The 26195-nt window shown below is 43.1% G+C and overlaps 1 protein-coding gene and 1 long non-coding RNA gene across 5 annotated transcripts in view; one reads left to right on the forward strand and one right to left on the reverse strand.

The window, feature by feature from the left end:
• Positions 1-26195, forward strand: part of PDZRN3 (PDZ domain containing ring finger 3) — a 237565-nt gene that overhangs the window by 182731 nt on the left and 28639 nt on the right. The window contains exon 1 of one of the 4 annotated variants that reach the window (XM_038565838.1): positions 5934-6286. The exons of the other annotated variants lie outside the window; for them this stretch is intronic. Coding sequence (XP_038421766.1) covers positions 6218-6286 — 69 coding nt within the window. The 5' untranslated portion in view covers positions 5934-6217. Of the gene's footprint in view, positions 1-5933; positions 6287-26195 lie in introns of those variants that run through there. 4 annotated transcript variants of the gene reach the window in all.
• Positions 25838-26195, reverse strand: part of LOC111091268 — a 219186-nt gene continuing 218828 nt past the window's right edge. The window contains exon 5 of the long non-coding RNA XR_005374721.1: positions 25838-25908. This is a non-coding gene — a long non-coding RNA (uncharacterized LOC111091268). The remainder of the gene's footprint in view (positions 25909-26195) is intronic.

The raw sequence follows: 26195 nt of genomic DNA on the forward strand, positions 1-26195 counted from the left end.
CCACTGGCTGCCTTCAACAAAAATGCTCATGTTCTAGCCTCCCCATGATTGATCCCTGTCCTCTGGGTACATTCTTATCCAGCTGCTTTGTGGGTCATCAGGCAATTCCTGGAGTCTGATACCCATGTGCCCGTGTGGCATTTGAATGGCACCCTGCTGCCCTCACCGTTCTCTCACGCCCACCTCTCCCAGGGTTCAGTGGGTGCCTTCGCTCCAGACTGCTGCAGGTGAAAACAGCAAGCCATGGGTCTCAGGCAGCCAGGGTGTTCATCAGGTACCTGGAGCCCAGAGGACATGCCCTCAGGACAGCAGGGCCTCAGTCAAAAGGAAAAACATCCTTTCGTTTATAAAAATAAAAGTTGAGGTCGTGAGCAGATAGTCCGAGCTGATAGAGCTTTTCAGAAACAAAACTGCACTCAAAGCTGCTATTATATATTTTTGCAACTCATGACATTTGTGTCTTTGTGTGTTCTAACCTGTTGGCAGTTGCTTCTTTTCTTTGCTGTGATATTGTGATTTTCATCCACACTTGGCTTCCCAGCAGTTCTCACCCCTTGCTCAGGAATTAGTCCAAGAACTCATTGAAGGTGGCTACTGAAGTGTCACCCTAACAAAGGTGAAGGTGAACTAGACGGTACTGTGCTGTTTCCTCAACAGATTATGATCTGAATCTCCAGCCATGACTAGTATGGAAGGCTTATAGGAGCAATTTTTGTCCTGCAAAAGGGTAGTATCTCAGTCTCTTTGGGTGTTTAACAAAATAGCATCGATTCTGGGGCTCATAAACAGCCGACATGTATTGCTCACAATTCTGGAGGCTGGAAGTCCCAGATCAGCATGCCAGCACGATTGGGTGAGGGCTCACTTCCAAGTCAGAGATTTGCTGCATTATCACACTGCAGAAGGGACTGGAGGCTCTGTGGGGTCTCTTTTATAAGATCATTGATCCCATTCATGAGGACTCCACTCTCACCACCTGAGCACTTCTCAGAGCCCCACCTCCTGATACCATCACACTGAACATTAGGATGTCAGCATATTAATTTGAGAGGGGACACAAGCATCCAGACCATAGCAGGCATAAAAAGTGCTTTTCCCAGGTACATGGCCTTGATCTTGTGAGAGCTGGACTCTGTGTCCATTTTGGTCACTGTTGTGTTCTCAGAACTCAGGAAAGTGCCTCCTAGTGAGGGAGCACTCGATAAATAGCAGAGGTCAGATTTACTCCTGAGATATTTTTTGAGCGTTAGGAGCTGGGGGGAGGGGTGGGTGTCCATAGCTGAATCAGGCCTGGTCTCGTCCAGTGCCCTCTCCGGTGAGGAAGGGAGTGATGTAAACACAGAAGGACCACACGGTGGGAAGCATGCCAGAAAGGAGGTGGCAAAAATGCAGCATGCACTGAGGGGCCTCATGGCCCAGGGGCAGAGGGGGGGAGATTCAGGGGCACGCTGAAGGCCGTGGAGTTGGTGGTGCACGCCGCAGGCCCACCATGTGCACAGATGTGAGGCACGAAGCACCCTGATGCTGCAGAACAAGAGAAGACAGAGGCCGCTGGGCAGAGCAGGAGGGGTCAGGTCCCCACGTGTGCAAGCGTGGACTGGGTCTTGAGGGTGGTGCTCTACCCGCCGTGTGGGTGTGTATGTGTGTAGGACTGTTCCAGCCACATTGTACAGTAGGAACCAAAATGAGAGCGAGATTGAAACCGGGAAGAAACCAAGGTAATGAAGCCGCATGGTTCCCAAAAAAGCTGACAGGTGCTTCAGGAAAGGCAGAGCCAGTGGGCGGGTGTCAGAGATTCGAGGGTGATTCCACAGCTCCCTAGAGCTGGGCCCCCAGAGAGACTCCGTTTCTCAGCACGAATGTGGATCCGTCATCCCACCTATTTTTTGTCATCCTCTTCCCAGAAGACCTACCGTTTGACAGAGAGTGTTCGCTGACACCGGCGTCGCTCACCCATTGGGGAAAACGGGAAGGTCAGATGACAGGTAGTGGACAAATGGGCACCCCTGTGGGGGTGCTGGAATAATATGCTGGATTAGATAGAGGTTTCCACAATTAAGCCAACGTAAGTTTTGGTCTCTATCTGCTGACTGTCGCGCCGCATCGCATCCCTGATGACTTCTAGAAGTTCAGAGAACGCTTACCAAGGCCGTTCCCTGGGCGTCTTCGGCCCTTCTCGGCTGCCTCCTCTAGCTGTCTCTGCGCGTGCCTCGGTGACCCCCCTTTGCACTGCGCTTCTCATTACCGCGGAGGCAGGAAGAGGCGGGGGTCTGATGGCACAGAGCGCCCAGGAGGAGTGAGCTCCCTCGGCACTTTCCGATGATGTGATTACTAACTTGAAAAGGACATTTAGCATCTTCATCAAACAGTGTGGGTCTTTGTGAGGCCGGTCGTTTTTCATTTTTTACTTGGGACAGCTGTTCTCTCACAAACAGTTCTATTGTAAATAACTTCCTGTCGCTAAGATCTGTGCCTCTTGGATCCATGGGATTCAAGGCCTCGGTGTGGATCACAGTACAGGTGAACCTCCTTTCACGCAGCTGTGTTTCTCACTCTGTGAAAGCAGCATTTTGAAAATGAAACCGTTCTAGATGTACTTTTACAAAGGAAAGGGTATTTCTAAGCCAATAATCAGTTTGGCAAGTCTTGTCTTAGGCATAATGGGTATGAGTGGTTTTCATTCTTGAGTCCAAATAATATGTAATTAATCATAAGAATGGAAAACCAACCCTGAGTTGAATTTGAATTAGCATCCTCTCCGCTCTTCTCTCCACCCCCAAGAATAAGGTTCTTAGACTCCTAGCTCATTGATGTGTTCTTCTAGAGCAGCAATTCTCAGAATGTCACCCAGGCCTACCTGGGGGATGGGGGTCCTCAACACTGTTTCAGGGAGTCTGAGGTCAAAACTATGTTCATAAAAACATCAAGATGTTATTTTTTTCTTTTGCTTTCATTCTTTTATAAATGAACTTGAAGTAGAGTATTCTAGAAGCCCTTCTATCACATAACAAATGATTGAATGCAGAAGCAAAAGGCCAGCTGTCTTCAATTAAGCTAGACATAGAGGGCTTTGTGGAAATGTAAAACAATAGCATTCTTCTCAAAAAATTATTTTTGTTTTGGAAAAAATGGTAATTTTTCATAAAAATGTTATTTATGTTAATATATAGTAGGTTATTGCTATTTTAAATAAATTAAGAAATACGTAATTTCGTATTTCTGTTTCTAACATGACCAACATCAATAAGTATAACCCAAATAAACAGCAGCCGTTCACCATTCTCAGTAATTTTAAGATTGTGAAGGATTCCTAAAACTCAAAAGTTTGAGAAACTTTTCTGAAATACAGGGCAATATGTAATAAAATTCTCCTGGCTTGTGAATGAGATTCGAACATTTTCTAACAAACACCAAAAGGATTTGCATAAGTTCCCTATCCATTTAGCAGGCGACCATTTCTACATTTACCTGTGGATGTGCAGGGAAAATATGGATACAAGCCAGTGTGAAGCACAAAACCTTACCAAAAAAAAAAAAAAAAAAAAAGAAAATTTAAAGGCCCACCACATTGGAGGAGGAAAACCAAGCACACCGTTGTCCTCCGTATGTGGAAATTATACTTTGCACTGTAGGGTATGAGTTTGTGAGACGTCAGCCTTCACCTATTCATTCAACCAAAGGACATGTGTTTCCCCAGCACCTTCATAGGGCTGGACTGCAGGGTAATGCAGACACAGTTCCCTGCCCCGGGAAGGAGACCAGTGAGGAACAAACAAGCATAAGTGAACAGGAAAGACTGAGGAAATGAATGGGATGATACACACAGTAATTTGGAGGATTGAGAAATGAATTCATACAAGGTGCGCAGGCTTTTGTTAGAAAAGGCTTTGCCTTTCTAACAAGACTTCTGAGATGGCAGTGCTGGGTGGGTAGGAAGAAGAAAGGTGCATTCTGATAGAGGGAACCCAGAAGAAGGACATGGCTTGGTGGGAGTGAGGTGAGCACCAGAGCACCAGTAGATGATGGTAGAAAAACTAATGGGTAAGGACCAGATTTTCTAGGGCATTGGAGGCCCAGTGAAGAATGTGATTTTAATCCAAGTGTGATGAGAAGTCATGGCAGGGTTTTCAAGCAAGCGAAAGAAGTGATCCTGTCTCTGGTTTATAAAGACCAACCTGACAACCTTGTGGAGTGGGTAGTCTATGGGTGGGCAAGAGAGGAAGCAGAAGTGTGTCAGGAGGCTCTTGATGTCATCCAGGTGGAGTAGATGGTGTGCCAGAGGATAAACAGAAGTGGGCAGAATTGAAATTTCTCTTGGAATAAGAGAGCAGACCCACAAAGAGAGGGAAGGCTCTGGGGATGAGGGCAGTGAATAAGCATGACCTCTGGTTTTGGCTTGTGTTTTCCCACATTGTTACAACAAAACTCTGCAAAGTAGTTTTATGGCTAATTAGGGATCAGGAAACTGAGCTCCTAGTAACCTGCTCATGGATCCATCATCAGAGCAAGTCAGAGGTCACTGCCACTGCTCAGCCCCATCTGTGCCTTCTTTTCCCTGGTGGCACGCCTCAGCTCTCTGCTCCAGCCACCGTGGTGACACCAGGTATGGGTCTGAAATGAAGGTTCCCTTCCTCCCCGCCCAGCAAGCTAAGGCTATTAGGTGATCTGTGACAAGTTGCCATGCCTCATCTTCTGGGTCTGAGAAATGGGACCAGATGTATCTGCTGGCCACCAGCCCAAGTGGAATTTTATGTATAGGTTTACTCACATCACAGGTGTGTCTGGGCTCCCAGAGAAAGGGAGCATTATTCTTCAGGCCCTGTAATGTCTCTTGGCAGGACGTGGGAGTCCTCCTGAGAGACAGTTCAACCTTTATAAAATGTAGGGGGGTGCGATGCTGATTTGGAAGCAGTTGTGAGAATTTTAAACATCAGTGATTTGGATTGAAACAATAGGACCTGTGCTTTTCACTTAGCCGGTGGGGTGATCATTTGAAAAAAGAAAGTTTTTGTTTTAAAAGCCATCAAACTTAGTGGATCAGAGGCTAAATGAAGGGAGACAAGAGGCAAGACAGCAAGGATTAAAATTCTTAAAAATGCTGTCAGTACTCACCTTCCATGTTATCATCGCAACTCCCTGCTTTTTTGACACACGGCACAGAGCAGAGCTCTGTAAGTCTAGGCAGCCATGGAATATCACATCCAGATCTGTAGTAGCCAGTGACAGCTCGGTGGCGTTGGCTCTAAGCTATCTGAAGCATCTACACAGCTATAGAGATGGCACAAAGCTGGTTGCTTCTCTTCCTTCCATTTAGCTGGGCAGCCCTTTAAGAAAGAACTTTCTGCTTTGGGAACTGAAAATGCACTTTAGCAGTGATTATCTTCTTGCTCACCTTTAGGGCAGGCTATCTCCTTACATCCCCCTGGTTACTTTGCATATACACACTTAGATCCTGCAATTTAAATTTCTGTATTTTATTCATATATGGCACATATTTCCTACAACTTGGTAAAGCTCTAAATATTATATGAGTATTATTCAAAACATGTGCATTCTGTAAAGCTCGTTTATATGCCATCATTATCTGCAGCATTAAATACACTTTATATCATCAAAAATTTTATGATATATTTAAAAATGAATTTCTACTTAGCTTAAATGCATTAGGGACTATCCTAAGAGACCTTGCTAAAAATGCAGTCATGTTTATTTGTAACTGCCCGAAAATGGCTTACAAAATTGTTAGTGTCTTTTATTATTCCCTACCACTGGAGCACTTGCTTGTTAATTAGAGAAATTTCAACTGTCATAGTTGGCAATTATAGCTTCTGTATCATTGTCTGTTATGAATAGTCAATGAGAACTGATTAATATGCATGAGCAGCAGTATATATAGCGTGTGCATTGGACCACAATCCAGCTGCCAGAGTCCCTCAGAGGAGGGAGTGGTGTGTGTGTGTGTGTGTGTGTGTGTGCATGCACGGGCTCGTGTGTGCGTGTGTGTGTGTGTGTGTGTGTGCATGCTGCGAGGGAAGGAGGGGAAGCGTGGAAGGGGAGAGAGTTGTTTTCAGCCTTAGAGAGCAACGCCAATGTGAAGTGTTGCAGCCCGCCCGATGCACCTGAGGCTCTCCGAGGATACCTTCATGCCTGCACGCAGGACGCTGCTTTTCCCGGGTGCTGGCGAGTACTGAAGCCTTCCTTTGACGTTTCTCTAAACATGGGATGCAGTTTGTGCAGCCTGCAGAAGCAAGAGGAGCAGTACAAATTGCTCTATGAAGTTTGCCAGGTAACGCATTGCATTTTATTCTGTGGGAGTGTACCGGCACTCAGCTGGCAGAGTGTAACTTCTGGGAAAGGAATTGGGGATTTGGGTGTGTATTTGTGTTCTGACCGAGACAGCTCTTCTGACTCTTCTGTACATTCTCTTGAATCTCTTACGTGATTGCCCTCACAGTGGCACTTAGGTGCCTATATTTGAATATTTAAGTAGATGTTGACAGTCACAAAGTATGTATCCAGCAGGCATGTCACAAAGCTCTTTTACAACTGACCGCTCTCTGGAGTGTCAGCGAATGTCTTAGGAGGGGTCAGAGCGTGGTCACCCTTTGAACACGTCGGAGAAGATGGGATGATGATTAATGCTTGCACGGTTTTGTCTCTGTTTACAAATAGTTATGAGGCGCGCCTTTGAGTAGAGCACAAGCGTCTACCACAGACTTGATTCTTTCAGCAACTTCTTGTGCTGGGACATGTGGTTCGGATTTATGCTTCACACTTGGCATTTCTATACCTCACCCTGTGAAAATTTTAAGAACTTCAAGAGCAAATGATTTGATCTTAGGTGCTGTCATCCACAGCAGATGACTTCTCAAAACTTCTGCATCCTTAGTAATGTGAAAATTCAATTGAGATGAAATGGGACAGTTAAGGTATAACCCAGATAACTTACCTTACATCTATGTTGAGTGTCTTATTTTTAAATATTCCAGTTTTATCCTGAACGATGAGGTTTGCACACTGTTGTTGGTAACCGAACTTGGCAGTTAAGTGTTTTCCCCTTAAATCATTCTAACAATTTTTTTCAGTAATCAAAAATTATAATCCCATTCAAAAGGTTTTTTTAATTAGAATGATAGAATAAGGTCTTTATGGTAAAAAAAAAAAAACCAAAGGTGGTTATTCCTTAATTTATCACAATGAATGGCATATCAATATATTCTTTAAAGAGCCAGACAGCTTAAAAAAAAGAATTTGATTAGCCATCAATTGGGCACCAGTTTTGCACACGCCACCAGAGGGCGCGTCGCATTAAAAAGACACAGTGAAGCAAGGCTGCTTCTGTGCATTGGCTGCCTCTGTGAACAATCTAATGATAAAGTGACCCTGGGTGAAGAAAAGATGTGTGTGTGTGTGTGTGTATGCGTGTGCACATGTGTGCCTGTGTCTGTGTCTTTTTCTCCACTGAAGCATAGAGATCAAAACAAACCTTTTGGGGCTTGGTCATGTGTCCCCACCCCACCACTGCCAGCCACCCTGTATACAGAGTACACATATCTTAAAAAACAAAAACAATGTTTTTGTTTACGAAAAACAAGCATCTTAAATCAGTGTTTGACATACACTTCTGACATAGGAGTTCATGCTTAGCACTCTGTTGGACTTCTGTCCTTTGAAAGCGGTCTGGGAGCACATTGGAGGCGTGGGCAAAAGTGCCACTGGCACTGGAGATCTGGCCTCCATCCCTTGTGTGATCATATGGTGATGTTGTAATCCAAATTCTGCCAGAGTGTCATGTGCAATGGGCAGTGAGCCCCCAGTTCTCAGTGAGTCAGGAATTCAGAAGCAAAACAAGCAGAACAACAGAACCATCACCAAGGTGGTTTTATTACAGACTTCCCACTACTCTGTATATAATATAGTACATAAAAATGAAGTCTTAATAACTTGCTGGGGTTTTTTTTTCTTTTAACTATCAGTACACAAAAATATCATTTAGCATTCATTGTTGTAAGTGTGTTAATTACAATGGAACCCTCCAAAATGTGACAACCCTACACCATCTCCTGCAAATCTGATGTTAACTTGTGCCTTATTCTTCTATATTACTTAGGCTCTTTCCCCCATCCCATAGCCCCCCAAAAGAAAGAACCTGGATTCTGTTTGTTTGTTTTTTACTAGGTGAATTTATGTGGAAATATTTTTGGCCAAAGCATCATGCAGTAAATTGCTGATAAATGACTTCCATCTGGAATACACTTTGTCAGCAATTTAGGAAGCCATGCAGATTTATTTTCAGGAAACTCAAACTACTTTTCAGACCCATTACCCTTGTGCCAACTAAGTAAAATCCCCTTTCTCCTATTCTTTGGGAGTCCTGAACCGTAGCATAAAGGAATTCACAAAACACTTGCAGGAATTAATAACTGCATTCCCCTTCTTATTATGCAAAGCCTTATTAAAAGCAGAGAAATTAAGGTTCCCATAAATTACAGTTCCAGAAGGTCCAGTGTGTCTGGCTTCAGTAAGCCCTCGTAACAGCAGCGCAAAGAGGATCAAATATTCTGGGGCTCAGACTTTATCCTTTCCTCATCCAGAGATAATTCAAAGAGATGCTCTTCATTAGGGCCTTTGGCAAGCTGCCTACAATTTCTTTTTGGGGCCGCTGTGAGCTTAATGATGCAGAACAATGGCTTTGCCTCTTGTTGCACACATACCTTATTGTACCTTTAATCACATTAGAAAAACAACAGCAGCACATGAAGTTGCCTGGTTGTCAGAAAGCACTGCAAAGAAGTGCACACATATCAGTGATTTGCCCTGTGCATTAAGGGATGCGCTGAAATATTTGGGGATCCTTGGAATACTTCTGAGGAGGGTACAAGAGGAGCCCTTTGACCACCTTGGAGTTGTTAGATCAGTTGAGGTATAGCAGTCTTTGTGCTTTCATGGTAACTGTAGAGTCCCGGGAAGCATCAAGACAGGGCCTCTACCTGTGGGACATTTAACATTGAAGTTAGCAGCTGTCTCCTGCTTTGGAAAACTTGCCCCTCTCGGGTGACTTTGATCACTCAGGACCACTGCTGCAGCGGAAGGACAGACACAAGAAAGAAAGATGCTTTAAAGTTATCAAGGAAGATGCTTCGAGGTTATTCTACTTGGTTAAATTAACTGCCCAGAAAATCCCCATATGTGCAGGGGTTGATGGCATAGGGAACATGACAGCTTTAGAGCTGTAGCCAGAACCCAGCTGAAGCCGGTCCCCTGGTTATGGGGAAGGGGTGGAGGAGGAGTGGCTTAGGGATGGAGAGGTCTGTGGCTCTGTTGGCTTAGTACCAAGGACCCCATCACCGGCCAAGCATCAGCCATCCCCCCAGCTGTGTCCTTTCAGACAACGGGAAGGCCAGTATGTGGATGCTTTGAGGAGAGATTTCAAATGGAGGCCAGGGGAAGGGGAAAAGAGTAACACACCCCGCAGTGTCACTCATTCCTTCCACCTCTTCTTTGTAGAATAGTCACCTTTGCTCACTTATTTAGGCCATGAGGAAATAATTGTGTTTGGGACTTCAACCTAGAAATTATAATAACTAATACATTTACTAAAAGTCTTGCATACACATTTTCAAGAAGGGAAGGAGAACATAATGATACGATTTCAGTGATGTTCATTGCAGGAACCATAGCATTATTTATTGAGTACTTACTGTGTGCCAGCACTGTGCTAAGTGCTGACTGCACATTTCTCCATAAGATCCTCACAGCAGCACCAAGAGATGGGTGATATTATATCCCCATTTCAAAAATAAACTGAAACGCAAAGGAATTATAACTGGGGATGGCAGCAATGTCTGTGTTGGGATTCCAAAATCTGAATTCTTCTCTAATACAAATCATTTTTATCAAAACCAGTGAATAGATGACCTATGTTACATGGAACACTTGGATTAATTTTTAAAAATCATTCTCACCTTTGTGGAGCTAATGTGGAGACCTTGCATTCTCAAACAGGGCCACGTGCTGCTTGGCACCTCCATCAGCCTGGGAGTATTTGGGTCTGTTCTCTTACAAATGAGAGGACTTGGGACAGGGCCTCTGGTCCCTCATGTTAGGGGAAAATGGTGGACAAAGAGAAGAATGTTCAGGAGTGCAGCATTCCCATCAAACTCCCAGGCAGGTTTAAGAATGGTTCATTTAAGAAAACTCATGTTCTTTTCCTTCTCAGTAACAAAAAAATAGGAATTTGTGCCTTTTATGCTCCCTACAGTTGTTGATTTTGAGAATCAGCCAGGTGGTGGTATGATAAAGTATGGACAGAGTTAATGGTGGTTCCCTGGATGAACATAACCTTGACCTCCATACAGACGTGTTGAACATGGTTAAGTTCTCCTGCGGGTGAGAGTATGTTTGCTTACACAACTTATCAATGCCAAAAGCTTTATTATTAGAAGTAGCTTTACCATCCAAATTAGTTTAGGTAAAGCAGGTGTGGAAAAAGAAAGCCCATCTCCTTTTGCCTTAATGACATGGCGCTTATCCGTGGCTGAGAAAGTCATTTTTTTCCACTGTGGGCATTTATCTATCACTAGGTCTTGTCTTTTTCCTCCATTAACAGTAGACTGTAAAGCACTTCGATGTTGATGAAGCAATGAAAAGGAAAGGCTTAGGGTTAGACCAGGACTTGCTCCCCTCTCTCTACCAACCTCTTCTCTAGGCACAAAGCATTAGGTGACTCTAAAGGAGTTCTCTAGCTTTACTTTTAGTACTGAGGCCAGTTTGCTACCACCCCAGCTTAGGTGCCTTTGTGAGTGTTCCCATGAGACCCTGTGCACTGCTGTATCTCTGCAGTCTGTTGTAGCCCTGCACTGAGCCTTCCCATGAACCCCTACCCACCTCTGCATCCCTGCACTGAGTTTCCATGAGGTCCTGTGTACCCATGTATCCCTGCACCAAGCGTCCCCTTGTTTCTGCATAATCTGTTAATTCAGCCTCCTTAATTATGCTGTGAAATCCTGGGAGGTCTAGTCACCACGTTTACCCTCAGCAGATGATTGGTTGAACACATTGGATCATGTACATGTTGGTAGGGCACGAGGAGCAAGAAAAGAAACAAGGGTACTAGTTAGGAGCCCAGAACGAGCTGTTGGAAGAGATGACTGTGATTTGGATCACGAAGGTGCCAGTGGAGAACACAGGGCATACAAGACATTTACCTATCGTTCATTCAGCCACCGTGTTTACGCAACCAACCCTATGCTGAGTAGTGAGCTTCCCACTCCCTGCTCATTGGTCCCTCAATGCCCTTAAGATAAAACCTGCTCCTTAACTGTGGCCTGCAGGGGCCTGTGTGGTCTGGCCTTGTTTTACCTCTTCGGGGAGTTGCCTGCCATGTTCCCATCATGCATCTGCTCTGGTCCTTGCAGGTTTCTTGTAGCACCCACAACCTACCTTACTCTCACTTTTCAGAACCTTCAGCTGACTGTTCCGCTCCATCTGAGACATAGTTCACCAACTCATCCTTGAAGACTCAGCTCAAATATCCCTCTCCACAGAGACCTTCTCTGATCTGAGAGGTCCCCCCACACCCAACCATATTGACCTCTCTCTGCAGTTTATTTCCTTCCTAGCACTTATCATAATTCATGTACTTATTAACTTGTCTATTTTCTCCAACCCCCAGTCCCCAGGAAAAATGTCAGTCCTAAGAAGGCAAGGACTTTGTCTTGTTGTCTGTGACACCCCAGGTCCTGACACATAACCAGTAAACTATTTGGGACATGTTTACCAAATTAACTTATGAATGAGGAATGTATCAGGTAGGTCCCACTTTGGTCTAGGAAGGCTTTTAGCAATGACAAGTGAGTCCGCGTCCCAGGATTCTAATGGCTTCCATAGATACAGCTGCATATTGCCATGAGGCAGGTGGTACAGTCCCAGGGGAGATGACTGCCCCTCCCTCAGCGTTCCTGTGACACGCCTGCCATGGCTGGCAGAAAGAAACATATGGAACAGTGAAAAAATGTAGCTTTAATAAATGACTTCTCTTGGAGTCATTAATAATGCAAGGAGAGGTCATGGCTATATTGGGGGTAAGGGAGCGCAGGCACAAAAGAATACCATCAGCAGGTCCGGAGGCATGCCAGAGCCAAAATAACTCTCCTGCATTCTCTGACCAGCGTGGGATTCAGCAGGGAACATAGCATCCCTTCTCTAAAGCTCACAAAGCCAGGTTTCTAGCAACATAACCTTCAGTAGTGTGGCAGGTGTCATAACATTGGTGAAATGTCCTTGGATTCTGCTGCCTAACAGCAAGTGCTGCACTGAGAAAAGTCAAGAATGAATGAATGTTTCTACTTTGACTGACCTGCTTTCCTATTTCTTCACCAAGAGCATATTGAGTGGTGTATGTCTGTTGGTTAACTTTGGGGAAAGAGTCCCTGTTCCAGTGTACTAGTCACCTGCCAAGCAGGATAATCTTTTTTTCAAATATATTTTATTATACTCATCAGTTATAAAGAATATGCTGAAACAGTGCAGAAGTCAAATAAAGTTATTGGCATCAGTGTTCAATTGTGGAGTAAAAGGATCTTGATTTGAGAGGCAGTGGGGATCAAGGAGAGCTTTTCTAACTGTTGAAGAATCTCCAGAAGTTTCTTTTAAGTCATTCATTCTCACAATATGGTCCTGGGCCAGCAGCATCACCATCATGTAGGAACTTGTTAGAAATGCAGAATCTCCAGCCATACCCCAGACCTACTGATCCAGAAGCTCTGTGAGGGGTGCCAGCCATCTGTGTTGAACAAGGCCTTAAGGTGAGTTTGGTGCTCATTAGTTTGAGTACCTCTGTTCAAAGTTAAACTAAAAATACTAGAAAAGGGAAGACTTTTAAATTACCTAAGCTCTTGGGTAGTTTTCCTTAATTCTTTTGGATGTATAGGCAGCAGGACAAACTCATATCTCAGACACTTAACATTCAGATCAAAATGTAACCATCAGTGGGTTACTACAAAATAAAAGTCATTTTATTGTGATTAAGCAGGGCTTTTTTTTTTCTTTTTTTTTTTTTTAAGATTTTATTTATTTATTCATGAGAGACACAGAAAGAGAGAGAGAGGCAGAGATACAAGCAAGGGAGAAGCAGGCTCATGTGGGGAGCCCGATGTGGGACTCGATCCTGGGACCCCGGGATCACGACCTGAGCCAAAGGCAGACGCTCAACCGCTGAGCCACCCAGGTATCCCAAGCAGGGCTTTTTTCAAGTAAGTTGTTCTGTAATATCTAGTTTACAAGTGGAAAAATGAAGGCTAGCGAAGCTTTGTTAAAGACATATGCACTTATATACCTACACATACAGGTGTATATGCGTGTGTGTATCTTCTACAAATTAACCTTCAGTTCTCTTTAACCAGTGTCCTTCTCAGAATCACCTCAGATTCCAGAAGTACCCTGCATCCTCCTAAGTTACACACCCTCCTACTCCATAAATGTTCCCTTTCCATAGTAAATGGGAAATTAAAGTCATTCCCCATAATGTGAATGATGGTACGCAGAATCCTCCTGCCAGAAGAAAATATGTTTTTAGAGAGACCCTGTTAACCAAATGAACCCTAATTTGCAGAATTCTAGGGACCTCTTTCTGATGAAGCACTAAGTGGTCATCACTTGATGAGAGCTTGGGACCTACAGACTCTGCTTCTGGAGCACTTTCACATTGCAGGACTCAGTTTCACTGTGTCTAACAAAACAGTACCACTGACCAATCTTTAATAATTACCTTAGTATACATTTTGATGTGTTATGCCAGGGGATAAATACTTTTAGAGGTCTTAATCAGTATTGCCAGATTATCCCCCAAATAAGCCTCTCTATGTAATGCCCACCAGCAAATAAGTGTCTGGTTTACCTCATCGCCCATTCCCATACTCACTGGGCATTAAAGATACTCTCACTTTTTTTTTAATTTAATAGAAAAAGTGGGGTGGGGGAGAGGAATGGATTCTCATTTGTAACTTGCACCAGCCTCGAAGCACAAAAGTTCCTCTCGGACACTGGCTCTCAAACTTGATCATGGATCAGCATCACCTGGAGGCATTATTGTTAAAGCACTGAGTCTTGTGCCCCACTCCCAGTTTAGATGCTGCTGGTCTGGGGATCACTCCTTGGGAAACACCGCTTTAAGAGATAGGTGATTACATATGGATGGATGAATGGATGGACAGACAGATGGACAAAAGGACAGGAGGGTGGGAAGGAAGGCGGGCTTTAGGGTATACGCTTCTTTGGTTTTACCAATGCCAGATTATCTCTCAGCATCAAGGTAGATGATGCTGCTTCACATCCCTGGCAGTACTTGGTATCGTCTGGTTCCTTACTTCTTATGATGCTGTGAATACGGAGAGGGATCTCACTATGCTTTACTCTTGATTATTAACAAAATAGTGTTTTATTCTTGGTGTGTATATTGACTGTATTTGAGCTGTGCGTATGTGTGTGTGTATGCACGTAGGCGCAGTATCTGTTCAGGTGTCTGCCCCAATTCTCTTTTGGATTTTTCATCTTTTTCCTTTGATTTGTAGAATTTTTAAGAGCAGAGTCTGGATGCCAGTCCTTTGTCAGGTATGACTTGCAGACCTTGTCTCCCGGTTTGTGACTTGTCTCTGCTCTCTCTTTATGATGTTTTCCAGTGAACCAAATCCCTTCATTGAACACGGTCAAATATATCAGTCTCTTCTTATGGTTTGTGCTTTTACTGTCTGTAAGGAAATACATTTTATACTTTGAAGCTATAAAACTGCTATCCTGTGTTTTCTTCCAAAAGCTTTCTATCACGTTTGCCTTTCACAGACAGGTGTAAGGCTGGAGTCGACTTCATTTTCGTAGGCTGGATCTCCTAGTACCACTAGGAGAAAAAACCCATCTCTTCCCCCATCAAAGGACAGTGCCTGTGTGTTTAGGGCTGTTTCTGGCCTTTCTGTTCCGGTCCATCGAGAGTCTCACTGCACCAGCTTCACACTACGAGGATCTGATTTATTGTGCTTTAGTTCTGTAGTAACTCTTGTCCCCGAGAGAACAGGCCCTTCTCTGTTGCTACCTTCTTCTGCTCTTCTCGGCATTCTTTCTGTCCACGGACATGTGATGTTCAGCTTGTCAAAGTGACATATTGGTAGTGCTCTTTTCTCAAATTGGGGGATGGGCTTACAAATATTCAGTGTAGCATTCCTTATAATTAGGTGTATCTTACAAAACTTGTAATGTATTCGTATTTAATAAAATAAGAATAGTAAGAAGAGCCCCAAGAAGAAATATTGTCTGTTATAAAAAGCCTCGGTCTCCCCCAAATTCTGAAGGAAAGTAAATCAGAAACAGTAATGATGGGGAGGAAGGGGTTGGCTTGCTAATCAAGATCTTAAAAAAGTATTGAAATACTGCTTTATTTTTTCCTTAGCATTAAAGCATTCTTCATCTGCTGCAAAAAGAATTCTCTCAAACTCTACCATTTGTTGTAACAGAAGACAGCTGTACGACTACACTTAGAACTTGTATCTTTACAAACACATTTCTTAAGAGTTGGCATGTTTGCATGTTTCTATATAAAGAAGTCTTAAGCAAAAATGCCCTTTTTTGTGAACAAACAATGCATAAACCATATAATGCAGACAAACACTATTCACAGCATTAAGGCAATGAAAACAGAGTTAATTTGTCAGACATCTGGGAAAATAAGTTTCATCCCAGTGTGTTAAGCAGTGTCCCCACAGCCCAGACACATTCCTGTTTTGCCATACGTGACAACTAATTATTCCCCTCCCCTGCCCAAAAGTGTCAGTGGTGTGGCACATAACATTAGAAATGACATGCATTTTAATAAAAGAAAATTCTAAATAATATGAACCAATTTTCCTTAATCAAACACCTGTTTACTATTTGGGGAATCTGGAAAACCTAGAGAGAAATTACTATCCTTCATAACAATATTTCAGTTGGCATCAGGAGATGAAGAGCAGTGGCCCTTCCCCCCACCCCCCAGAATCACAATAGTATTTTACATCAGGGATTCTGTTCCTTTTTATCTAATTATGAAATGCCTGGCATGAATAGCTTGTATTTCCTATACTCTCCCTGTTAGATACCAGATACCATATGCTGCACTTACCTGCATGTATCAGTGTGTTTGCACACGTTATAGTTCCGTAACCAGAGGTGCCTGTTTCCCTGGGTCCAGTGTTTTCTCCTTTTCTGTTTTCTCTCTAGCAACTTTCTAAGCCTAAAATGTGTAGTATAGGCCTAGGTATCTAGGAATTTTCCAGGAGTTGAAGTTTGAGTTGTCTGGCCTGTCTAGCCTCTCCCTCCACCAATAGAAGTTTCTGTTCAGGTTCCTCCATGAAGTGGAACGTGAGAACAAGTATCTGTTCCCCTTACAGTGAAGGGAGGGGCAAACCTCCAGGAGAAGTCAAGGTGAAGAGCTAGCACATTCTTTTTCTCAATGGGCCATCAAGTTTTAGAACGATCCCTATTCCACATTCAGCCACAGTTAAGAAACGTCCAGAGAAAGGAAGAAGCAATTCTAGCTCTGTATTCTTTGTCCTTGAATTAACAGTGAAGGCTGAAGACTAATACATTCCAATGATTTGGATTTTTATGCTAATAGCAATGATAAATGACTGCTGTCTGCCATGCATGTGGTCTGTATACATGTATTAGTTTCAGAATCTCATGTAATTCTAACACAACTCCTTAAAGCACAGCTCCTGTTGTGTCCATTATACAGATGAGACAACTGAGTGTTAGTCGAAGAAGCAGATTAATGTGCCTGAGATCACGCAGCTCCTACAGGGCAGAGCCAGGATCCTAACACAGAACCACCCGCCTCCGGCGCACTGTCTGAACTATGTCCTCAGCATTGTACTAAATATCTGGCAGTGCGATAGACAGAGAAGTCGCTGTCCTAGGGGGCTTATATTCTGGAAGGGCGGGAGGTCAGAAATTCAATTTTACACTAATAAGCATATAATTACGTTATAAGGAAAACTTGAAGGAATATGGATCTGCAATGGAAGTATCGTCAAAAGACTGGACCAGGAAACTGTGCTCAGTTTGATCCTTTATTAAAGGGAGGTTGGTTTTGTTTTTTTACAAAAAAAAAAAAAAAAAAAAAAGGCAATTCCATAGCTCTGGGGGTTACATGATGTACTGATGTGATACTTCCTTCAAGGAAAGTTCATCTTGCTGTCTAATGAAAGCAGGAGACGAGTTCCATTTGTGAGTTACCCCAGTTGAGAGTCACCCTCTAGTTGTCCTAAAGCCAGCATTTATTGAGTGCCTACTTTGTTCTCTGGGCCATGCTGAGGAAAAGATGGAAAGCAGCCCTGGGCTCACAGCACTCATGCCCTCGCCCCGGTACGGCATGGTGCTAACTATTATATGTTGTCAAACAAGCCAGTTGAGGCTATGGGGACGAAGAGAGAAAGCCAGCATTCTTAGAGGATGTGATGGCAGCAAGGCCTCCAAGATTGGGTCTAAAAGGATCATCATTGTGGGTAGAAGGTCTCCGGGAGACAGAGAAAGTCACGGCAGTGGACCCACAAGGGCAATTTACGTGGACATCATTGGCCACCACTGTTGCTAAGTCCTTTCTTAGAATAGAGCAGTGGCACACAGGGCTTTTAAAAGAAATTATTCCCAAGAAGAGTAATGAAAAGGTGGAAATACACAGTACATTTGGAGGAAATGCTCAGATTCTGTCCTTTGCTCCATATGCTATTTCTTAAACACCTCTAGTGTGCCAAGTAGGGACGGCCACTGGTGATGATGCAGGAGTTGCAAAACCAACAAAGTCGTGATCCTCCCAGTTCTTACCACCTAGAGGTGGAGGGCGACATTGCCAAGTTATCACACAGATGAAAACACACCAGTAACATGGTCTGTGGATGGCCGTTGGCAAGCACGAGGAGCCACCTGTTTCGGGGTTAAGATCCAATCCTGGTGGCCAGGCTGGCTTCCTAGCTGTCTGAACACCAAGCAGGCAGCATTAGCCAGGCAGGAGCTCCAGGGCAGAAAGAGTCCTGTCTTTTAGGAAAAGCATTTCATTCATGATACTTCCCTGTGGATATGTCTCATTGGCCCCTGAGTATCCCAAGAGGGCTCTGCTTCCAGGGTGCCATCCCAAGTTTGACACTTACATGCTGAGCTAAAGCAGATGAAAACACTTTGAAAGTATGAAAATGCTGTGTAGATGGTGGTATGACTACACCAAATATTTAAATAAAGAAGTGCTTTGAAAAGGCATTACAAATGTTAGCCATACCCTCTCCAAACTAAACAAATGAGGGGGACAAGGAAGATACAGTGTTCAATAATAAAAATTTAAAATGTCTAGGGTTAGACATTGGTAAAAATAAAGAAAATGAAGCCTGAGTTACCTAGACAGAGTGTGTACACAAAGCCTAGGACAGCAGCTAGAAAAGTAGAACAGCTGGAAATTTCCTTTGGACACACACAGTGGATGTTGCCACTGGGAAACATGTTTTTCTATGAGCTCATCCATGAGGCAAGAAAAAATGAGGTCAAAAAGAAGCTTCCAGAGTTCCAGGCTTTTGGTTTCCAGCTCAAGTAAGAAAAAGTTTAAAGGAAAAATTTCCTGACCCAAACCAAAGTAGGAGGGAGAAATCTTACTGTTGCCTACAGCAGCTAAAGAAAAACACGGTGTCTCATCACTGCGCTTTGCCATTCTGTGATGGGCGGGTCTCCTATTTTGCTGCCAGTGGTCTTAATTCTTTTTCTCAGACCCGCACACCACTTTGATGAAACATAGCTGCAAGTGCATTTCCACTCAGCTGGGACACTTGCTAACCATAGCAAAGCATCAGAGCTAGAAAGAGCACCCTAGTCCTCTCCTTCTGCCCCTGACAACTTTACTCTTTCGGAAAGTTGTTAGATTCTTTTTTGGCTTTGAGTTTGACATAATCAAAATCATGTACACGTACGTTACTCTCTTTCTCTCTCCCTCTCTCTCACTGCTCCCCTCCCTGTCTCTCTCTGCCCCCCTCCCTCCCTACTTTTCTAAATCTGTCTCTCTCTCTCTCTCTCTCTGGAAAATTCCTACATTTCCTCATATTCTAATTGCATTATCAAGTGTTGTGTTTGGATCATTAATTCCTTCCCAGATGATTTGCTCCTGGTAGGTTTCTAGCAAATTCTACCCATGTCTAATAAATCATCTTAGAAAATGCTGCAGGTTCTTCTCTGTCATAGGGATGAGAGTCCACATGCTAATTCCTGTGCCCTGAAAACAGTTTTATCCTCCTTCCTCTCGCCAAAACAACCCTGTTAGCTTCTTCCTTAAAACTCACTGACAATTTGACAGCAGAGGAAAGATTTCACAGTTGTGCTTTGGCCAACCTCTCATTGGAGGATTCTATGGCTCACCTCACTGAAGTACACTCAAGGTTATTTTGTCATCTAAACAAAGTTCCTCCGTGTCCCGTGCAGGAGCCGAGAATCAGGAGGATGTCTAAAGGACCCGCCACCCTGATGGGATGCTTCCATGTAACCAAAACTGAGAGGAGAAAGTGGACTCAAGAAGTTCTAACAGTTGAGGCTGTCCTTACGAGCTGAAAGGAAGTGAGGTCATAGTTCTTGCTCCCATCATGTGGTAGAGTAGTTGAAGCAGGGGATTGTGGAATCCATTGTGTCTAGAAAGGCTATTAAATATTAAAGTTCATACTTTCCATAAACATCTTTTATTTTTTATTTCCATTAAGATCAACAGATGTATCATGGACCTTCTCCATCCTGGGAGTTTTATGCAGCTCAAACTTGTAATTACTCTGCTATTCTCATTGCCTAGGATTTAATCACCAAAAAAGCAAAGATCAATTATTATAATGAGGTCATATTTTAAAGCCCTCCGTGTCTGTGAAGTTGAGAGGGAGAGTCATTTTATTCCCTATTTTAGAGGTGATAAATATCCTAGGATGTCATCATTATTCTTTTGGTGCCATTTATAAATCACGTTTATAAATCTTGGGAGAAAGAAGTACCACCTTAAGTTTATTTTTGATTCATAAAGGCTCATTCCTTCCATTCCTCCAGAGTCCCTCATTCCTATTCACTTTCAGTGGTTCTGCTTTCAAAGCCAGGATTTCCAGAATTCCGCATTAATTTCTCACAGTGATCATTAGGTAGCTCTGTCTTCCAGTGGAGATAACTTCAAGAGAATTTATATAGCCTCTTGATATAAAGTTGTCTCTGGTTGCGAGGGAAGGTATCTGCAAACTGTGAATCTTTTGACAATTCACTAAAGATATATCTGGATTTGTGACTGCATTTAAGCACTCCTAAATGGACTATTCTTACACATAGGACAGATGAAGTATGAGCTGGTAGGATGAAGTCTTTTGTCTTTTAGAAATTTTATTCAAATTTAGAAATAATATCTCCACCTAGCAGGAGAGAGACACGTATTTTCTCCTCTAACCAAAATTTTTCTCAACAAATTGAGCACCAGTTTGCAGTTAAAAATAGAGAATTTTGTACAATTCAGGACAAACAAGAGGTTAGTTTTTGTGCTTTAATCATATTAACTAGATAAGCAATGAATTGTGTTGTCTTATTTGTTCTGTTGCAGTGAATTTATGTCACTCACATATACACCTCCTTCTCCAGAATGAGTCCACTGCCATAAGTTAGGAAAATAAAATATAGAGCCCGTCCACTGACTCTAAGGACACTTGGCATAGCAAAGGCCATCCTGCTAACTGCAGACTTCAATTCTACAATTTTCCTCCTGGGGATAATTAAAAGGGAAAAGAAGTTCAGGAAAAAATTTCATAATAAAAATGCTGAAAATTACCCATCATAATACCATTTTAGAATGTTGATGTCCAATAAAGATTAAAACTAAAAATCTGGGGGGTGCCTGCCTGGCTTAGTCGGTTAAGCATCTGCCTTCGGCCCAGGTCATGATCCTGAGGTCTTGAGATTGAGCCCCACATTGGGCTCCTTGCTCAGTGGGAAACATGTTTCTCCCTCTCCCTCTGCCTGCCGCTCTGCCTATGCATACTTTCTCTTTCTCTGTCAAATAAAATCTTAAAAAAAAAAAAAAACTAAAAATCTGGGAATTGTATAATTAGATATGGTTTACATTTTTTAAAATATAGTTCTAAAACAGCCATGTAGGAAAGCTCATGTGAAGAACAAAGCTTCCCCTTTTGAGGCTGAGGACTGTGTGTCCCATTTTGCAGAGAGAGTTGTTGAACTAGAAGATGGAGTGGCTTTTTTAACCAGTTGGCACAATAAACCGTTCTTCCCCTATATTCTTAGCCTCATTACAGTTTTCCAGCAAAAGAATGGACATGTAGGATTCCAGAGTCCTAAGAAACAGAGGGTCCAACAAAATGGTAGCTGGCATTGGACAGGAAGAGCAGATGGTGACGTGATGCTCTCGCTGTGCACTTTCGAGGGAGCCCCACAAAGGAGCTGTGATTTAGGATTCAGAACATTACAGGGAGCCTGTACTCAAGGGGGAATCCAGTATCAGGACAACAAAAATTCTTGAGAAGCCTAGCATTTGCCTAGATATGCACACCTCTAGTAATTTATCTTGGAGTTAAACCAAGTTCAGGCTCCCCTAACTACCATTTAATAATTCTGTGACCCTTAGGCAAGTCACTTACTCTCTTGAGTCTCAACTTCTGTGAAAATGGAAATAACTCAGAGGGTGGCTGAAGGGGCCCCACTTCCTAAATCTCTCTTTGTTCTGCTTGGGCCACCTCAGACACGTCTTTCCTGGTCTCTCCCATTGCAGCCTTCACACAACAGCCAGGTGCCTCGGTCATGTTTCTAAGAGGCAAACCTGAACATGTATCTTCTTTGTTCTCCACCCACCCCTTTTTAGCTGTCACAGAGTCAGGGTCCATTCTGTGGCCTCCCATGGTCAGTGTGGTCTGCATCTGCCCACCTTTCCAGTCCTGCGATAGTCTCTTTTCTACCTGTTCTGACCCTCAGTTGTGCCAGGTTTCTTCCAGCTGCAGGACCTTTGCACATGCTGCTCCTTCTGTCTGGAATATCCTCTCCTCTTTCTCCCCATGTAAATCCTGTCTATTCTGCCGATTTGTGCTCAACATCTCTTCCTCAGAGGATCGCCCTCATCCTGATACCGGCCCACTCCCCAGCCCCAGCCAGGTTCTCTCTTTCCCTGAAAGAGGGATCATTATAGGATCATTAGCATCTGTCTCCTTTACCAGACTATGAACTTACTGTGGCAGCTCCCATTTCTGGTTTTTGCTCACCAGTGCACTGGCAACTCCAGGCAGGGTACTGGGTACACGGTCATCCCTAATACTTTTTAGATCAATAAGCATATGAATGAGTGATTGAAAGTGATTGAATATAAAATGCCTAAGCACAGTGCACGGTACACAGAAAATACTCTGAATGAATAATGATGTCTGACATTTCTTGAAGTAAAAGACAGGATCCCTACCATCAAGGTGCTTTTTAGCTTTGGAGTTATATTTCAAATCCCAGCCATACTTTCTAGGTTTTCCCTGGTGGGGATCTTTTAAAAATGCTAGTTAGGAAATTAGAAGTGTTTGAGATGATATATCATAATTTATTGAGATAGATAATTATGGACCCGCCGACTAATTATTCTGTGAAAACAAAAGAAAAACTAGTCAATTCTCTCAACATTCAGTGTCAGTTTTGTGTTCATGCTGGTACTATGCCATTCTCAATGGACTTTTCTTCTGAACTGCTAAGACTACAATACAGTAATCACTTACAACATTTCCTTTAAGGATTCTATCTCAGTCATTTTCATGGAAATTTTACTACTAGTTTGCGACATAGGAGCAAAAATTAGTTTTTATCTAAGTTATGTAAGTCTTAATTTTGTTTCTTGGAAGAAAACAGAAAACAAAAAAAAGATTCCAAACCACTGTTAAAGTTACACTAAATATTTAAGATACAAATCCACAAGAGCCAGGAAATTCTATGTAAAGTGCATCAGCTTTAGTTTTTCATTTGTCCTGGCATTCGTTGGTTTGTTTCCTGACGCTGGTGTTGTATAAAGACAGCTAGGCAATTTCATTGTCTTATCAAGAGGAATAAATAAGATATAGGTCATTAAGGCCCGTGTGTATGACCTTCTTTCAAAATTTGCTTTCTTGACCTGCCTCCTGTAAGATTCAAGGGCTTCAAAATGTCTGATGCTACTGGTTTTCTTAAGGCTCAAGAGTTTTCCATTTTAACAAGACTAACATTATTTTCCTCCTAGTTGGACTATTTTCAGTGGTGTCCCATTTCTGGGGCTTCACAAAATGCCTCGGGACATTTGTAGGACAAACACGTTAAAATTTGAAGGAACAACTTTCTAAGAAAAGAAATGAGAAAATAGATTCCTCTGCCTTCAGCTTCTCTGCAGCTAAGTAGGAAAGGGTGGGTGAGTGAAAACTCACGTTTCCTCACTCCACTCCTGAAACACGTCCCATTACCGAGGGGAGTTTCTGGGAAAGGTCAGCTGGCTTAGCCACGTTGGGTCAGCCTGGCCCCACTTACCCCTTCGCACCGAGGAGCCAACAGTGACTGTCTTTCTTGGCCAAGAAACTTTGTTCTTCTCAGAGCTTTGATTTTTTTCCTCTGAGGTTTACCTGCCACTTCCCCCCCTTGTGATGATGACTCTTTTTCACTCCACCCTCCCATCTTGTTTACACCTAATCTTACCTTTGGCCCGAGGTCAGATAACAGTGCTCCAGCTACACAGCTCAATGGTAAACAGATTATAGCATATGCTTGAACTTGGGAAGACATGGTTCAAATCCCATCTCTACTGCTTATGAGCTGCACTCTTCTTAAGATGCTGCTTTTAGCAACGTTGGGCTTTTATTTTCTCATCTATAAAGACAGATGATACCTCTGACTACACCAGTGACCTGATTGAGAAGATGTGATAGGATCATGCACAGAAAGTGTTTAGCACAGTGCTAGGATCCCTCTACGGATCCATCTGTGTCTTTCCCATAGACATGAGCGTAACATAAAATCTTTTTTATTGATGTTCTTACACTATTTATTTGCAGTAAAGTTTTTACTGAAATTTGGTGGCTGGCGTGTTTAGGAACCACGTGGGGGCTAGTATTTCCTGTGAAAGTGCTGACTGTGAGCCAGACTCCCTCTACAGTGAATCTTCACAGCTCTATTTACAGATGAGGCACATGGAGAAGTCAACTAACTTGTCCAAGTCTGCAGCGTTATGACAATGGCCGACATTCAGCACTGTGCTAAGAACTTTACTTTATACTGTGTAGTGGTTACCAAAACCCTAGGAGGTAAATGCTTTAATATCCTCCAGATTCACTGGGGGACACTGAGGCACACAGAAGTAGAGTAATTTACCCAGTGTCACACCTGGTAAATGGTAGAGACTCAGACCCATGTGTGTCTCACTCCACAGCCCAGACAGTGGTCACTCTCATCCACTGTTACTGAGCTTTGGTTACCACGTTATCAGTGGGACATAGTGCCTGGCACATAGTAGGTTCCCCAATAAATCTTCAAATGAATGAGGGTAATAGATGCCTGATAGTTTTTGAGTACTCGCTCTGCTGGGGCATGAAGCCTAATTACTTTCTGTGTATGACCTAATGAATTCAAACAACCAACCAGTGAGTTAAGTCCTCCTGTTGACCCATTTTACAAATAAGAACACTGAGTAGCCAGGAGCTTGATTTGCTCAAGATAGAACACATAATTGACACATCCTATATTTAAACTGAGCAGTGAGACCCTAGAACTGAAGGGTCTTATCCTTCCTGTTCTTATGCACTTCCATGCAGTCTCCATTAGGATACTGTTTGAAACTTAAATAACCATGGTCACATAAAACATCATTAAACACTTTTTAAAAAATATTCTCTTAATTTTGGCATAACAACAATTGTTTTGAGGGAGGAATCTTCCTACCTGGCCTTGGCTTGAGGGTAGAATTTTATCCTAAGCACTCCCCTAGTCTTTGAGGAAAACAGATAGCAACTTTAAGTTTATAAGATACATTTATGAGACCAATATAAAGTTTACACCAGGGAAATGGAAATGACATAATAAAATGGTTTTCATAAGGTCTTCAGTATGATGCTTGCAAAAATGTAACCACGCCTTTTTCCTTTGATTGGTGGCTATATTGCTTTTATAGTAGGAGATAATGCCAATACGAATCATTAAATGCAATACAATTGACATTTAAAAAAAAGAAGAAGAAGAAGAAGCATGGCTACCTCTGAACTAAGCGTGCATCTCCTGATTCAAGGGAGAAGCCACTGTCAAAGGTCTGCAGATACACAAATGCTCGCTGGCCTCCTGATTTCATCTGTAAAATGTAGATAATTTTACATTATCTCCCTCTCGTGAAGATCACCTAAGTAAATGTATGCAGAGTGCTTAGAATAGGGGCTGGCACAGCAGGAGCGCTGTACCGCTCTTGACTTTATTATGGTTGAAGTGTCCAAAGCACCTCTGCATTTTACTTCATCTATTCTGGCCTCTCATTAGATACCAAGGTGAACAATGGAGCACAGAAAGATAGTGCTGCTCTCCCAGAGTCTGCAACACAGTAGTCCTGGGTAAAGATACCTTGTTTAAACCTTTTTTGGGGTAGGGATGAGGTAGCTGAGCCACCAAGCAGTCCCCTCTGTGTGTCCAGAGACTAGGTCATCATGTGTGCTTCCACTACCCCTGCTCCTGCCCTGATGACAGCCCAGAGTGGGACCACTGCCAGCCTCTCCAGCACTTCAGTGGAAATTAGAAAAGGGCTCCCTCTTCATCTGAGCCCACCCACCCTACTCACCTCCTTGTCTGGACACCTTGCTCACAGCTCAGTCTGCACAACCATAAGCAGTGATCCTGGAGAGAGGGGAGCTGTGGGGGAATGGGGCAGGGGGACAGAGAGGGGAAAGGGAGGCAGAGAGAGAGAGAGAGAGAGAGAGAAGAGAGTGGTTCAGAAAAAGAAACCATTTTTTGCATTCTCTGATTTTCTGTGAGGTCTGTAACTTCAGTCTTTCTTGTCTCCTTCCCTCCTTCTATATGGGAGGTTTTCTGTTTTCACTTGAAGTGGCCCCACCTTGTCTCCTACAATACAGAACCCACAGAGGACAGGAAAGCTTGGGTAGAGCCATTTTGGTCTTTTACAGACATGCCATGACTTT

This window comes from Canis lupus, chromosome 20, assembly GCF_011100685.1.
Source record: "Canis lupus familiaris isolate Mischka breed German Shepherd chromosome 20, alternate assembly UU_Cfam_GSD_1.0, whole genome shotgun sequence".
Classification (NCBI taxonomy): Eukaryota; Metazoa; Chordata; class Mammalia; order Carnivora; family Canidae; genus Canis; species Canis lupus.